Genomic DNA, 14,943 nt, shown 5'->3' with positions numbered 1-14,943 from the left:
AAAAAAAAAAAAAAAAAAAAAGTTTATTTAATGGCAAATAATAAAGGCTTTTACGATGTGGCAAATCAAGGTATAACTTTATATTATATAAATGTTAACAGTTAAAAGTCTCCAAATAATGAGAAAAAAAATGACAAAGAATTACACAGGGTTAAGTTTATCGTTTTGCATTTCTAAACTAGAAATTCTCTTGATTCCTAAGTAAATGAGAATCGTAAAAATCAGACTCCAAAAAGAAAAGAAGCATACAAGGCAAAAAACATTAAATTCACCTGCCATCCTATAATATTAAACAGTATTCTGCTCATGCAAAATTTCAATAATAGTGCTTTAAAATAATTATTTTTAAAATAAGCTTCCAAATAAATTCAACATATATAATTATTTCAAGGCATAATCAAGAAAGAAGTATGATATCTGGTTAAATGCTGTTTAGAATAAAAAAATATAAATCATCCAAAGTCTGATTAGCTCTGCAATTCCACCAAGCTCACTAGATTTTCATTCTTCATGAAGGAAACATACACTAAAAACATTCCTTATTCCTAATTTTAAAAAAGAAAAAGAAAAAGCCTTCCCTGTTTACATGCTATTCTAACTCTCCAACCAGCAGTATTTCAAGTTCAGTAACAAAAGGAGGATAAGACAAAAAAATAGCTGAGTATTTATATTAGAAACTATCTTCTAAAAGAACTCCATGATAAAGAACCACACATATCAAGCAATTCTAAGCAAAAGTGTTTTTACATTTGATAGAATCCTAGACCAAGACCTCTATGGTCCAATCAGATCAAATATTTAGAATGGACCTAAATCCCCAGTCTCAAATTGAAATGAGGAAACTAATTACTGTAAATCCTATTAAACCAATCTTCTTTATAAAGTGGAAGATGCCTGACCTCTGAGGGCTACAGAGGGTATAATGAATGCAGAGTTTAATTAGGCCCCACTGCTGGCAGACTATAATCTATTAATTAGCATTCTCTGTCTCTGTATCTCATTGCAGTGTTTCACTTTACTTTAAAATTGCACCCTTCATTTTTTGGACCAAAGTTATACAATTTTAGGATTGTGTGGTAATTACAGTGGGTATAGGAAGAATATATCACTGCCAGCACTAATGTTTAATTAGGGCAAGGGGTGGAATCTAGATAAGGCAGTGTTCACCATTCTTCAGCACATATGGGTTTTTTGGCATGAAAATCCTGTGGGTTGTTTCACTGGAACTGAAGTATCCACTATTGTCTTTTCAGAAGATTCAAATATTTTGCCTTTGAATGCAGACTGATACTTTGAAAGTATATTACATATTTCCACACAGCTTCTGAAGAATAGGCATAAACAATTGCTTCAATTATTTCAAAATGAACAAGTATGCCAATAACTTTTTTCATTAAAATGGACATTTCTGAGTCACTTGATAATAAAAACCATCTTGATGAGGGGCATAGTTTCAGCATCACCAACAAGGTATAATGGTGACTAATTCAAGGTATAATGGTGATAAATCCAGTAACTTCAAATCTACTCTAAATTTGATACACACACATCATCTTATATACACATATAATGTCAATCTATTCTTGAAAAGTAGAGCCTTTAAAAAGAAGTGTTTATTCATATGCAATTTTCCACAGTATTTCTTAATTATTTTACATTTTAATTTTTTTTTAAGAAGCAAGCGCTCACTATGTTGCACAGGCTGGTGTCAAACTCCTGGACTCAAGAGATCCTCCTGCCTCAGCCCCCTGAGTAGCTGGGACTACAGGCAGATGCCACCATACCCAGCTCACAATATTCATTATAATAAAACATTATGTCTCAGCCACTTTTCAATTAAATCTAAGTAAATTGTAATTATTTTAATTAATACATTTGATATTGTATAATATCCAAATATGATACACTATAATAATTATCTAAATACATATAAAGAATCTCATATTTGGGCACTAGTACACACCATTACATACTCCAAATTTACCAATTTCATGTTTTCCAAAAAAGAAAAAACAAAAACAAAAACAATAACCCCTAAGAATACAGATACAGTTTCCAAGACCTAGGTTATATTGACACATAACCACAAAACTAAAAGAAGCAAACTCATTTTTTTCTCCTGATATTTCCAATTCAATACCAAACTATAAAAACTGAGAATGCAGGTCAGGCGTGCTGGCTCCTGCCTGCAATCCCAGCACTTTGGAAGGGCGAGGCAGACAGATCACCTGAGGTCAGGAGTTTGAGATCATCCAGGCCAGCACAGCGAAACCCTGTCTCTACTAAAAATTCAAAAATTAGCTGGGCGTGGTGGCACGTGCCTGTAATCCTAGCTACTCGGGAAGCTGAGGCAAAAAAATCGCTTGACCCTGGGAGGCAGAGGTTGCAGTGAGCTGAGACTGCACCACTGCACTCCAGCCTGGGCAACAGAGTAAAACTCCATTTCAAAAAAAAACAAAAAACTGAGAATGTACTATTATTTTACATTTAAGAATGATTTTTTTTTTTTTGGTGTTGTACTTCAACTGACAAATTCAACTGATTTACTTGATAATACAATGCAAATTAAAAACTAAATTGTCAGTGTTGTACTGACAACTCAAAAATGTCAACTTAAGAAAATGTACTTCACTGTTCTGCTGTCATATATCATTTGAACATTTAATCTTGTGCATCAATGATTCACAAGGTGAGGAGACATCAAAATCACCTGGAGGGCTCTTTTTAACTAAACATATCTAAGATTTTAAAGACCCTTTTCCCCTGCAAACACCCCATCCACTGAGGGTCCCTGTCACAGTTAATGATCATTATGAACAGGAGAGGTCACAACCCTGAGATGTAAAGTGGCAGAATAAAGGATGAGACATACTGAACAGATAGTCCCCTGTTTCTTTTCCCTTCTTTTACAGTTGAACTCAAAAGTGGCAAAACAGAACCATCACAAATTAACAGACAGGCAACAGACAAGTTTAAGAATTAGATTTACGCCAGGTGCAGTGGCTCATACCTGTAATCCCAGCACTTTGGGAGGCTGAGGCGGGCAGATCACAAGGTCAGGAGTTCAAGACCAGCCTGGCCAACATGGTGAAACCCCATCTCTACTAAAAATACAAAAAATTAGCTGGGCATGGTGATGCACGCCTGTAATCTCAGCAATTCGGGAGACTGAGGTAGGAGAATTGCTTGAACCAGGACCCAGGAGGTGGAAGTTGCAGTGAGCCAAGATTGCGCCACTGCACTCCAGCCTGGGCTACAGAGCAAGACTCCATCTCAAAAAAAAAGGAAAAAAAAAAAAAAAAAACCAATTAGGTTAGATTTTTAGATTTACTAAATTCCAAAGATCCCAAGAGTGGTTTCTCATCAGAACCACCAGAGAAGCTTGTTCAAAACATAAGTTCCTGGGTCCCATCTCAAGACACTGTGCTTAGCTGGTATAAAGGAAGGCCTGGCAATCTATGTTTTAACCAACTATACCTGTTGATGTTGTTTCTGAGCCAACATTTAAGAATCCTGTTCTTAATTTTAGACTCTATCAGTGGGGCCTACTTTAGCTTTTTTCTTTCTTTACACATTATTAAAGTCCTGATGGCTCAAACTTAAAAAACTCCCTAAAGAATATTTTTTAAAGGACAATTTCTCTTTAAAGAAGCTAGTTCTCTAAGAAAGACACTTAAGTGGCTGGGTGAAGTGACTCACACTTATAATCCCAGCACTTTGGAAGGCTGAGGCCAGCAGATCAGAAGGTCAGGAGTTCAAGACCAGCCTGGCCAACACAGTGAAACCCCATCTCTACTAAAAATATAAAAATTAGTTGGGCATGGTGGCGGGCACCTGTAATCCCAGCTACTCAGGAGGCTGAGGCAGAAGAATTGCTTGAACCTGGGAGGCCGAGGTTGCAGTGAGCCAAGATCATGCTACTACACTACAGCCTGGGCAACAGAACTAGACTCTGTCTCAAACGAAAACAAAAAAAAAGGAGATTTATTTTAAGTATATTAAAACATTCAAATTTTGAGTAGTGACAACTTAAATGTAATAACCAATTAAAAAGTAAAAGCAAAGTAGTTTGAAGTTATAATGTATCTGAGAAAGAAAAAAATTACCATAATTTCTAATTACTTAGAAATCTCTGATTCGAATGAATTCAAGGTTCAGTTTTTAATTTGCATTGTACTACCAAGTAAATTTGAAGAATTTTGGCCCTGTGATATTAACTTAACTAGAACAGATAAAATAGAATAGCATGAGGCATTAAAAATAATGATTTAGATATATATTAGAGGCCTTTAATATACGTAGAAATGTTATTAGCTAAAAAAAGGTCACAGCAAAACACCAACAGTATTCCAATCAGGTAAATCTGTTATGTGTGTCTGCATAGAGATATTTCAGTAAAGAGAAATATCAAAATGTTAACAGTGGAATAGCAAAGTTATCAGTAAATGGGAGGATCTGGAATAAATTTTGCTTTCATAGCTACCATTTTCTGTTTTATATTTATGAACAGAAAAAATGAGCTATTTTGATTGTTGAAAATGTGTCTGGAGCTTTAACATATAAAATGTAATATAACTAGAGATCTTCAAGTAGCCAAAACAATAGATCTGAATATCTAGACTACATATTAGTAAAAATGGTAAGACAATCAACAGAAATCTTAAATTAGATTTACAGTCATATCTGGCTTAATAACAGAGATACATTCTGAGAAAGGCGATTTCCTCATTGTGCAAAGATCATAGAATGGACTTATACAAACCCATCTGGTACAGCCTACCACACACCTAGGATACAGGATATAGCCTACTGCTTCTAGGCTACAAACCTGTACAGCATGTTACTGTATTGAATATTGTAAGCAACTGTAACACAATGGTTAAGTATTTGTGTATCTAAATATATCTAAGTATGGAAAAGATACAGTGAAAAAACTATATTATAATCTTTGTTTTTAGAGACAGGGTCTCACTCTGTCACCTAAACTGGATTACAGTGGCCCAGTCTCAGCTCACTGCAGCCTCGACCTCCCAGGCTCAGGTGACCCTCCTGCTTCAGCCACCCAAGCACTACAGGCACCTACCACCACACCCGGCTAATTTTTTTCAATTTTTTGTAGAGACAGGGTTTCACCATGTTGCCTAGGCTGGTCTCAAACTTCTGGCCTCAAGCAATCCGCAACCCCTCAGCCACACAAAGTGCTGGAAGTACAGGCACAAGCTACCACACCTGCCTAATACTATATTGTAATCTTACAAGACCACAATCATACATGAGGTCCATTACAGACCTAAACTACTTTGTGTGGCAGATGACTTCTTCATCAAAGACACAGATCATTTCTAATTCCTTCTTTATTTCCTAGTATCATTTAAAAACACAGCAGAAATTGAGATCAGTTAGTTTATAATTTTCATTAACCTAATCCAAAAATAAAGTGTAATACCAACAATGAGGTAGCTAATTTAAAATTCTCCTTTAAGGTATAAGAAAGCTTTTTTAAGGAAAAACAAAAAACATCAAGCTCGAAAGTTTAAGTTCTAAAAGTACAGACAACCTGGGCCACGGGGGGAAAAATGTAAAAAGAGAAAAATTCTTTAAGTCTTTTAAACAAAAAGTATGGGCTGGGTTCAGTGGCTCACGCTTGTAATCGCAGCACTCTGGGAGGCTGAAGCAAGCGGATTCCTGAGGTCAGGAGTTTAAGATCAGCCTAGCCAACATGGTGAAACCCCATCTCTACTAAAAATACAAAAATTAGCCAGGCCTGGTGGCAGGCACCTGTGATCCCAGCTACTCAGGAGGCTGAGACAGGAGAATTGCTTGAACCTAGGAGGAGGAGGTTGCGGTGAGCCGAGTTTGCACCACTGCACCCCAGCCTGGTAGACAGAGCAAGACTCCGTCTCATTTAAAAAAAAAAAAAAAAGTTATGTTAACATTTTAAATGGTAGAGCCTGAATATGATTTGTTCATATCTTTGAAGTTATCAGCTTTCTCACCAAACACAACATGGCTATCACCAAACATCAACTATAACCTGGACGAGCACAGAAAATTAAGTGAATGTTTCCTATAGCTGATGTGACAGCACTTCGCTCTCCAACCACAAAGCCCCATAATTACAATGCCCAGTCATCTCATTTATTTTTTTATTTTGGTATATCATTTATTTTCTAAAAGCAAACAATCACACCAAGTTGCTTTTCCTCCACTTTAAATGTAAAGAATTAAAGAACAAAAAGCTACATAAGCATCCTGAAGTTAAAACTTTCATGAATGGCAACAAAAAGAACAGTTACTTATTGTTAGTACTTAATAAATACATCATTCCACATCAACTTTTTTTTTTTTTTTTATTTTTTTTTATTTTTATTTTTTTTTACTTTTATTATTTTTTTTTTTTTTTTTTTACTTCAATTTTTTTTTTTTTTTTTAATGAGTCTCACCCAGGCTGGAGTACAGTGGCAGGACCTCAGCTTACTGCAACCTCTGCCTCCCAAGTTCAGGTACTTCTCCTACCTCACCCTCCCGAGAAGCTGGGATTACAGGCATGTGCCATCACACCCGGCTAATTTTTGTGTTTTTTGTAGAACTGGGGTTTCACCATGTTGCCAGGCTGGTCGCGAACTCCTAACCTCAATGATCCACCCACCTTGGCCTCCAAAGTGCTGCGATTACAGGTGTGAGCCACCACACCCAGCCAACATTAACTTTTTAAAAGTAATTTCTGTTCTGAGCTGACAACACTGGCCAACATTACCTTGCAATAGTCATTTGTTTTGCTTTTTTAACAATGACTTTTTGACATTATGACAAATCTTAATGGTATACCTTACACTTAAGTTACCTAGTCTAAATAAATTTGGTAGTAGATATTAAGAGCATGTGGCAAAATTATACTCACAAGAATTGAAAAAAAAATAAAATACGCTGAAAGGAAAGACAGGAAGAGAAACAGAAACCAGTGAAAAGAACCAAGCAAGAATGGGAACAAGCACACATGGGCAGCTAGAAAAAAACAGGACACAAGACCAAATTTGGAAAAGGCTGAGAAATGGAGGATAGAAAATAGTAAAATAAGTAGGAAAAACGAAGATGCATATACTACAGAGGGAAAAATCTAAGGGGAAAAAAAGGCTATTTCATTTATATACATGAATTCGACCACTAAAGGTAAACACACATGTAGAACTTACCTGGTTTTCCTCCTGTACAACTCTGTACTGTTCCTTCCAAATGGTGATTTTGGAAGCTTCATCTTTTCTCAGGGCTCGTTCTTTCTTCAGCTCTGGGCTCCAGAAGGTCTTGATGCTATTCATTGAAGAACTCAATTTGCTCTCCTTCACTTCCACATCCTTCCTTAAGAGATCATTTTCCCTTAATACTTCCTTCAGCTGTGTCTGCAGATCCATGATTGTATTATCTCTTGCCTGACGAAGAGAGTGAGGCACAGTGGATGCCATACTCACAGGTGGGAGGTGATGCTCTCCAAATGCTATCGTGTCACTAGCAACCCCACTGCTAGCTATATTGGGGCTACTACCCATAGCAGTCATCCGAACACCATAAGGCAGACGTCCCCCAGAACGGCCAAGTGTCATGGTGCTTTTAGGTGTTTCTGAACCCACATTTTCATGGTCACTTAGGTACATAGGGCCAGATGTGGCATAGGCAGCATTCAAAGATTGTATATTTTCCATTGAAAGGGTTTTCCCACTGCCACCTCCAACGCTGCTTCCAGAACTCCCTCCGGTACTATTGGTTCGACGATGACCCAAGCGAGGGGAACGTGGAAGCCTGGGTGAACGTCCAGGACTCTGGTTGCTCGGTTCCACCTTCCCAACAGAGCGAGCACTTCCATACATGGTTGCCAGGTCAACTTAGGAGCCAGAAAAGGTGTAAAGCAGAAAAAAAAAATGGGAACTTTGTGAGGTGTCTCTGTGGCTGTAAGTCAGTTTAAGGTTAATCAGAAGAAGGTCCCAGCTGTCCAATCTTGAAGAAGTATCTTACACCATATCTGCAATTAAAAGATCACACATTAAATCCTCCAATAATAAATATTTCCCTTCTCAAAAACTTTCCATTACCCTCACTTAAGGAAGATCCACCCCTTCTCTACCACGTACTTGGACATTCAAAATGTGATTACAGCATTATGTACTTCACAGTAAACAATATTTTAGAGATATTTTAGATATCTCAAAACTGAATGCTGAAAAGATACCATCCAACTGAAAAAGAAAAAAAAAAAAGTGCCAGGTACAATGGCTCATGCCTATAATCCCAACACTTTGGGAGGCCAAGGTGGGAAGATGGCTTGAGGCCTGGAGTTCAAGACCAACCTGGGGTACATAGCAGGACCCTGTCTCTACAAAAAATAAAAAGAGAAAAACAAGAAGTATAAAGACTGACACAAAAAAGATTAAAATAAATATCTGAATATATAATTTTCTAACTGAAAACCCAAGATAATCAACTGACAAGTTAGTAGAATAACAGAACTCAACAAACTGATCAGACTCAAGATCAATATATAAACACCAATACTTTCACATATATTTCAGTAGTAACAACTAGAAAATGCAGTTTTTAATTTAAAAGAAATTTTAAATTCCATTCACAACAGTAACAAAACCGTAAAAGCACTTTGATTTAAATCAACAAAAATGTGCAAGCATTTTTGGGGGGGAAAAAAACTATAAAACTTTACTAAAAGACATGAAAGAAAACTACAAAGAAAAGTTATCTGTGTTCATGGATGAGAAGACAAACACTATTAAGATTCAGTTCTGGCTGGGCGTGGTGGCTCAGGCCTGTAATCCAGGCACTTTGGGAAGCCGAGGTGGGCAGATCACGAGGTCAGGAGATCAAGACCATCCTGGCCAACATGGTGACTAAAAATACAAAAATTAGCCCGGCATGGTGGCACATGCCTGTGGTCCCAGCTACTTGGGAGGCTGAGGTGGAAGAATCGCTTGAACCCAGGAGGTGGAGGCTGCAGTGAGCCGGGACTGCGCCTCTGCACTCCAGCCTGGTGACAGAGCAAGACCCTGTCTCAAAAAAAAAAAAAAACATTCAGTTCTTTCCAAACTACTTAGTACAATCCCAATGAAAAATCTATACAGGATTTTGCTAGCCAGCTATAGATCCCTCCCTTTTACAGGTGTTGAAGGATTTTTCAAGCAACTCAACAGACTGACTCTAAAATTCAAATGGAGAGTAAAGATACAAGAGTAAACAATTTAAAATAGAACAAAGAAGGAAGACATACATCCCTCAACAGCAAGATAAATTACAAATCCATAATTCATTATTTGTACTGCAAAAATTCAAAAGCTCTGAAAATAAGTTTTTCCTTAACTCATCCGGCAGCAAAACCTGACCTGATTTGAGCTTACTGTTTATATGTATCCCACATAGTGTGACTTCACATATTTCATTGAGAAAACAATGTGTGTGGTTACTGAATACTACATAATCCCCACTAAGTATTACTGGAAAAAATTCCTGACAACAAAACCACATCTGACCAGCAAGGTTTCTCATAATATATTGTAGCCTTGTAAAGCTATAGTAATGCAAATGTATAGCACTAACCGAAGAATAGGGTCTAAATTATATATGGGAATTTAATGTATGTTAAATGTAACATTTCAAAACAGTGAGTGATATGGTTTGGCTGTGTCCCCACCCAAATCTCACCTTGAATTGTAATAATCTTCATGTGTCAAGGGTGGGGCCAGGTGTACAAAACTGAATAATAGGAGCGGTTTCCCCTCTACTGTTCTAGTGGTAGTGAATAAGTCTCACGAGATCTCATGGTTTTATAAATGGGAGTTCCCCTGTACAAGCTCTCCTGCCTGTCACCATGTAAGATGTGACTTTGTTCCTCATTCACCTCTGCCATGATTGTGAGGTCTTCCCAGCCATGTGGAACTGAGAGTCCGTTAAACCTCTTTCCTTTTTAAATCACCTAGTCTCAGGTATGTCTGTATTAGCAGCATAAGAACAGCCTGTATACAGTTAGGAAATGAAAAATCACTCAATAAATGAAGTTTGAATAACTGCTACTCTTTGAAAAAAATAAAGTACATCCCATCTTCACATAGTACACCAAAATAAATTCCACATATGTTAAAGATATACATTTTTTAAACCATTAAAAGTACTAGAAGAAAATTTTGAAGACTATCCTTGTGAACTTGAGTTAGGATAAGGCTTTTTTAAAAAACCAAAAGCAAAAACCATAAAGAAGAACAACTAATACTGAAACCAGCTCGGCCGTAGAGACCCTACCCAGGCAGTGCTGAAGGAATTAAGAAGCAGACACCCAGATAAAACAGCAAAGTGGGACTATCCAGGGGTCAACAGCCTTCCAAGCTGAGAGCCTCAGGGGGCTGATGGGCTGAGGGCCTCGAACAGACTCTCACCCACGTATTTATTCTCTCTGAACAGGTAATTACTATTAACAAACAGATGTTTTGTGTTTTCTCATAGAACCAAGACAAACTAGGTAGGCAGCTGGTGCCTGCTTACCACTGATCAAGGACAAACTAGAAAGTATTCTCCACAAGGGAGCCACAGGGGCAGGGTCACATATCCCACGCTTAAACAGTTGTTTTAACCAGTGTATGATATACATATACTGTTTTGCTATTTTAGAATGCCCCAAGCAGTCTTCCACTTGGGAGGAGCCGGCCAGGTTTTCCTTGCCATCATTTTCAGCAAACAATATAATTTATCATACACATTAGGACTTGTCCCAATACAATTATGTCAAAATGACAAAATATTATACCAAAAAATGCTGTAAATAAAGTTAAAAGATAAACCAAAAGCTAGGTGAAAAATACAGTCAACATATGTATAATGATCTTTAAACAGAATATATACAGAACTCCCACATGGGAAATGCCAATTTTGAAACAGCAATAATTAGAGGGAAGGAAACTTGTGTTATAAAAGGGAAAAACACTTGTGAAGGCTTTAGCTCAGCTTATAAAGCTTTATACTCAAAACTACCATAAAGCGCCTGAATTTAAAAAAAAAAAAAGAAAAAGAAAACATGTTCATACTCTACAAGTATAATTAAAACAAATTTTAAAAACACAAGCAGTTGTTCCTTGGTATCTGCTGGAGATTGGCTCTAGCAGAAAGTTTACGGATATCCAGGAACCACCCTGCCACTCCCCTCCAAGACACCAAAAATCCCAGGATGCTCAAGTCCTCAAGTCCCTGATATAAAATCACACAGTATTTGCATAAAACCTATGGACATCCTCCAGTATACTTTAAATCATTTCTAAATTATTTTTAATACTTAATACAATGTAGATGCTATGTAAATCATTGTTAAACTGTGTTTTTTTTTTGCATTATTTTTTCTTGTTGTATTATTTTTTTCCCAAGTATTTTTATTCCCCCTCCCCCCTTTTTTTTTCAAGGTGACTTTAAGATTCCTCTCCGAATATTTTTGGTCCACAGTTGGTTAGATTTATGAATGCAGAACTTACTATACCTATCAACTTTATACACTTCTTTCAAAGACAATACAGATCTAAACTAGATCTCTCTGCTTTCCTGGCATTATTTAAAAGAATTGGCTTAGGTCAAGAAACAATATGCTTCACCATATTAAATAATATTTTCCAAAAATCCATTGTTATGTAAATTGATTATAAGTGTTTCTTCATTGAAAATAGTACCCAAATAATTTATATTGTCAAAAATAAGATTCTAAAGACAGTACCTATTCTGGTCAAACTCAAACAGGTTAAAAATCCTCAAAAATGTGAACCAGACAGGTGGTCTCATCTCTAAATTAGTGAACCAGTAAAGAAAGCCCTGGGCTAACAACAAACAAGACAGGAAATACATAGAACCTCAATCTTTCAGGAAAGACTCCAATCTCCCTCCATCTCAGAAATTGCTATGGTACACTAAGTTCAGAAATTGCAATATTTTGTTAGTAATGTTAACAAATTCCTTTCCAGGACTAATCTAGCTCATGAAGTAAAAATTCCTTTTCATGAGTAATCTGGACTGTAAAGTGGTGACAGACAGTAATCTACAAATCACTACTTAAGAAGAAATCTATTTGAAGATCAAAAAGGGATACAAAGTTGTTTTTTTTTTCAGTAATTTAAATATTGCTTAAAATAAGGGAGCCATTCATTATCTGGAATGCTTTGAATGATAACAAAAACTAACACTTAGTAACTGTTTCATATGCCAGGCATTATGAGTTTTATAAGATTTAATATTTATATATTAATATTTATATCTAATATAAATATTAAATATTAATTTATAATTTAATATTTTGTATGAATAAGTAAGAATGGTCCTGTCATTATTTCCATTTTACAGATGAAGAAAGTTGAGGTTTATAGGGTTTAAGTGACTTATCTAAAGACACACAGCTATTAAATGATAGGGTCAAGATTCAAGTTAAGGCAGCCTAATTCCAGATCCCTGGAGGCTGTTAACTATCATGCTTGATCACCATCATCTGCTGATGTTAACATCTCAACTGTCAATAGGGTATTAAAGGCTCTCACAATTTTAAGGTAGTGCCTCCTACTAGTTTACTACTCTAAATCTAAACCTTAGGTTACATCTTATAAAATTTAAACAATCACTTATATCTATTAGGTAGGAGAAAGTCCTTTTTAAAAGACAGAAGGCAAAACAAAATAAGTAAAACTATAAAGAATAATTCAGAAATTCAAGAGTTTCAGGAATCACACCATGAGAACTTGAAACTGCCACACTTATGAGAAAAAAAAAAGAAAAATCCCAACCATCCTGCTGTGCAGAACTCTATTTTCATGTAGTGGAGTAACTAAATCACACTAACTAGGCTAAGATCCGATAACAAAAACTCTCATTGTTTTCAACATTAGCAAATGCACTCTAATATTCAAGTCACTTTGAGATCCAAAATGGTATTTGTAAGTGGAGTCTGTAATTTTCAGAACTATATTCATTTATATGACCAGGGAAGGAATTCATCAGGTCTTTCTGAAGGAAGCCCTCATATCAGCTTTTCAACCTCATGAGCTTCAGGGAAGACAGCATTTTTAAAAAATTCTTTTTAAAAATATGGAAAAAAGCCACAAAATAATAATCCTTGCACTTTAAACAATTTGACCAAAAATATAACCAAACAAAAGTCATACAGTAAGACTCAATTTAGGTAAAATTCTAGATTTTTTTTTAATTATTTTTTTTCTTTTTTTTAAAGACGAGGTTTCACCATGTTGGTCAGGCTGGTCTTGAACTCCCAACCTCAGGTGATCCGCCCGCCTTAGCCGCCAAAGTGCTTGGATTACAGGCGTGAGCCACCACACACGGCCAAAATTCTAGATTTATTATGACAGAAAGCTAATAAGTACATGACTAGGGACTGGATGGAGAGAGGCATGGATCATAAAGGGGCAGGGGGAAACTTTTCGCTGTGATTAAAATGTTCTCTATTGTGTTTGGGATGATAGTTTTACAGGCACATATGTATGTCAAAATTCTGATCAAACTGTATACTTTAAATATGTGCAATTACTGTATATAAATTATACCACAAAAAGTTTGGAAAAATAATTGCACACATTTCAAACTCTCTTGCCCTTAATTAATCCTAAAGAAGCACCTTTAGTGATTTATATAACTGGAGTCCTGATTGCTGCTGGAGAAAATCATGCAGCTGTTGAGTTTGATTTCCTACCTCAGCTGTGGCCATGATTCCCCTAGAATCCCACAAGTCCCTTAAGTTAGGTTCCTAAGCAATATTTGTTATGATGGGTTATTTCAAATCTTGGTCTTCTGCCTCTCACTTTCAGCAAATGACTTCCCATTACAGGCTGAATTGTGACCGCCAATCCAAAATTCCTAAAATTGAAGTCTTAACCCCTATACCTCACAATGTGACTATATTTTAGATAGTGTCTTTAAAGTAGTAATTAAGGTTAAGGGAGGACATTGGGGTGGCCCTAATCCAATATGACTAGTGTCCTTATAAAAATAGATTAGGACACAGACAAGCACAGAGGAAAGACCATGTAAAGACACCAGAAAATGGCGATATACAACCCAAAGAGGAGAGGCCTTCAGAAGAAACCAATTATGCCAACACCTTCGTCTCAGAATTCCAGATTCCAGAATTATAAGAAAATAAATTGTGCCGGGCACAGTGGCTCATGGCCACTAAAGGGGGCTCCTCCCCCTTTAGTCAGCACTTCTTCCTGCTGCCATGTGAAGAAGGATGCGTTTGCTTCCCCTTCTGCCATGACTGTAAGCTTCCTGAGGCCTCCCCAGCCCTGCAGAACTGTTGAGTCAATTAAACCTCTTTTCTTTACAAATTACCCAGTGTCATGGGCAGTTCTACATAGAGCGTGAGAATAGACTAACATATCTATACTAAAAAATACAAAAATTATCCAGGCATGGTGGTGTGCACCTGTACTCCCAGCTACTCCACAGGCTAAGGGAGGAGAATTGCTTGGACAATCGCTTAAACCCAGGAGGTGGAGGTTGCAGTGAGCCAAGACTACGCCACTGCACTCCAGTCTGGGTGACAGAGTAAGACTCTGTATAAAAATAAATAAATAAAATAAATTCCACAAACTGACAACTTCCTGTTGTCATGTACATAGTACATGTCTTGCTATTCTTTTTTTTTTTCCCATTTATTTTATTGCACTTTAGGTTTTGGGGTACATGTGAAGAACATGCAAGATTGTTGCATAGGTACACACATGGCAGTGTGATTTGCTGCCTTCCTCCCCATCACCTACATCTGGCATCTCTCCCCCTGCTATCTCTCCCCAACTCCCCACCCCCCACCATCTCTCCCCTATTTCCCCACAACTGACTCCAGTATGTAGTGCTCCCCTCCCTGTGTCCATGTGTTCTCATTGTTCAACACCCACCTATGAGTGAGAACATGCG

At 36.9% G+C, this 14,943-nt stretch overlaps 1 protein-coding gene across 13 annotated transcripts in view; it reads right to left on the bottom strand.

Moving 5' to 3' along the window:
* ERC1 (ELKS/RAB6-interacting/CAST family member 1) overlaps nt 1–14,943 on the bottom strand; it is a 540,801-nt gene that overhangs the window by 489,050 nt on the left and 36,808 nt on the right. For all 13 annotated transcript variants that reach the window (XR_001830105.2, XR_001830104.2, XR_005202930.1 and 10 more), the window contains one exon: nt 7,194–8,014. Coding sequence is in view for 9 of the 13 variants with exons in the window: in XM_017545489.2 (XP_017400978.1) it covers nt 7,194–7,862 (669 nt within the window). In the remaining 4 variants the exon portion in view is untranslated. The remainder of the gene's footprint in view (nt 1–7,193; nt 8,015–14,943) is intronic.

This window comes from Cebus imitator, unplaced genomic scaffold (genome assembly GCF_001604975.1).
Source record: "Cebus imitator isolate Cc_AM_T3 unplaced genomic scaffold, Cebus_imitator-1.0 Scaffold179, whole genome shotgun sequence".
NCBI lineage: Eukaryota > Metazoa > Chordata > Mammalia > Primates > Cebidae > Cebus > Cebus imitator.
The sequence above is the reverse complement of the archived record's forward strand: the minus strand, read 5'-3'. Positions and strand labels throughout refer to the sequence as shown.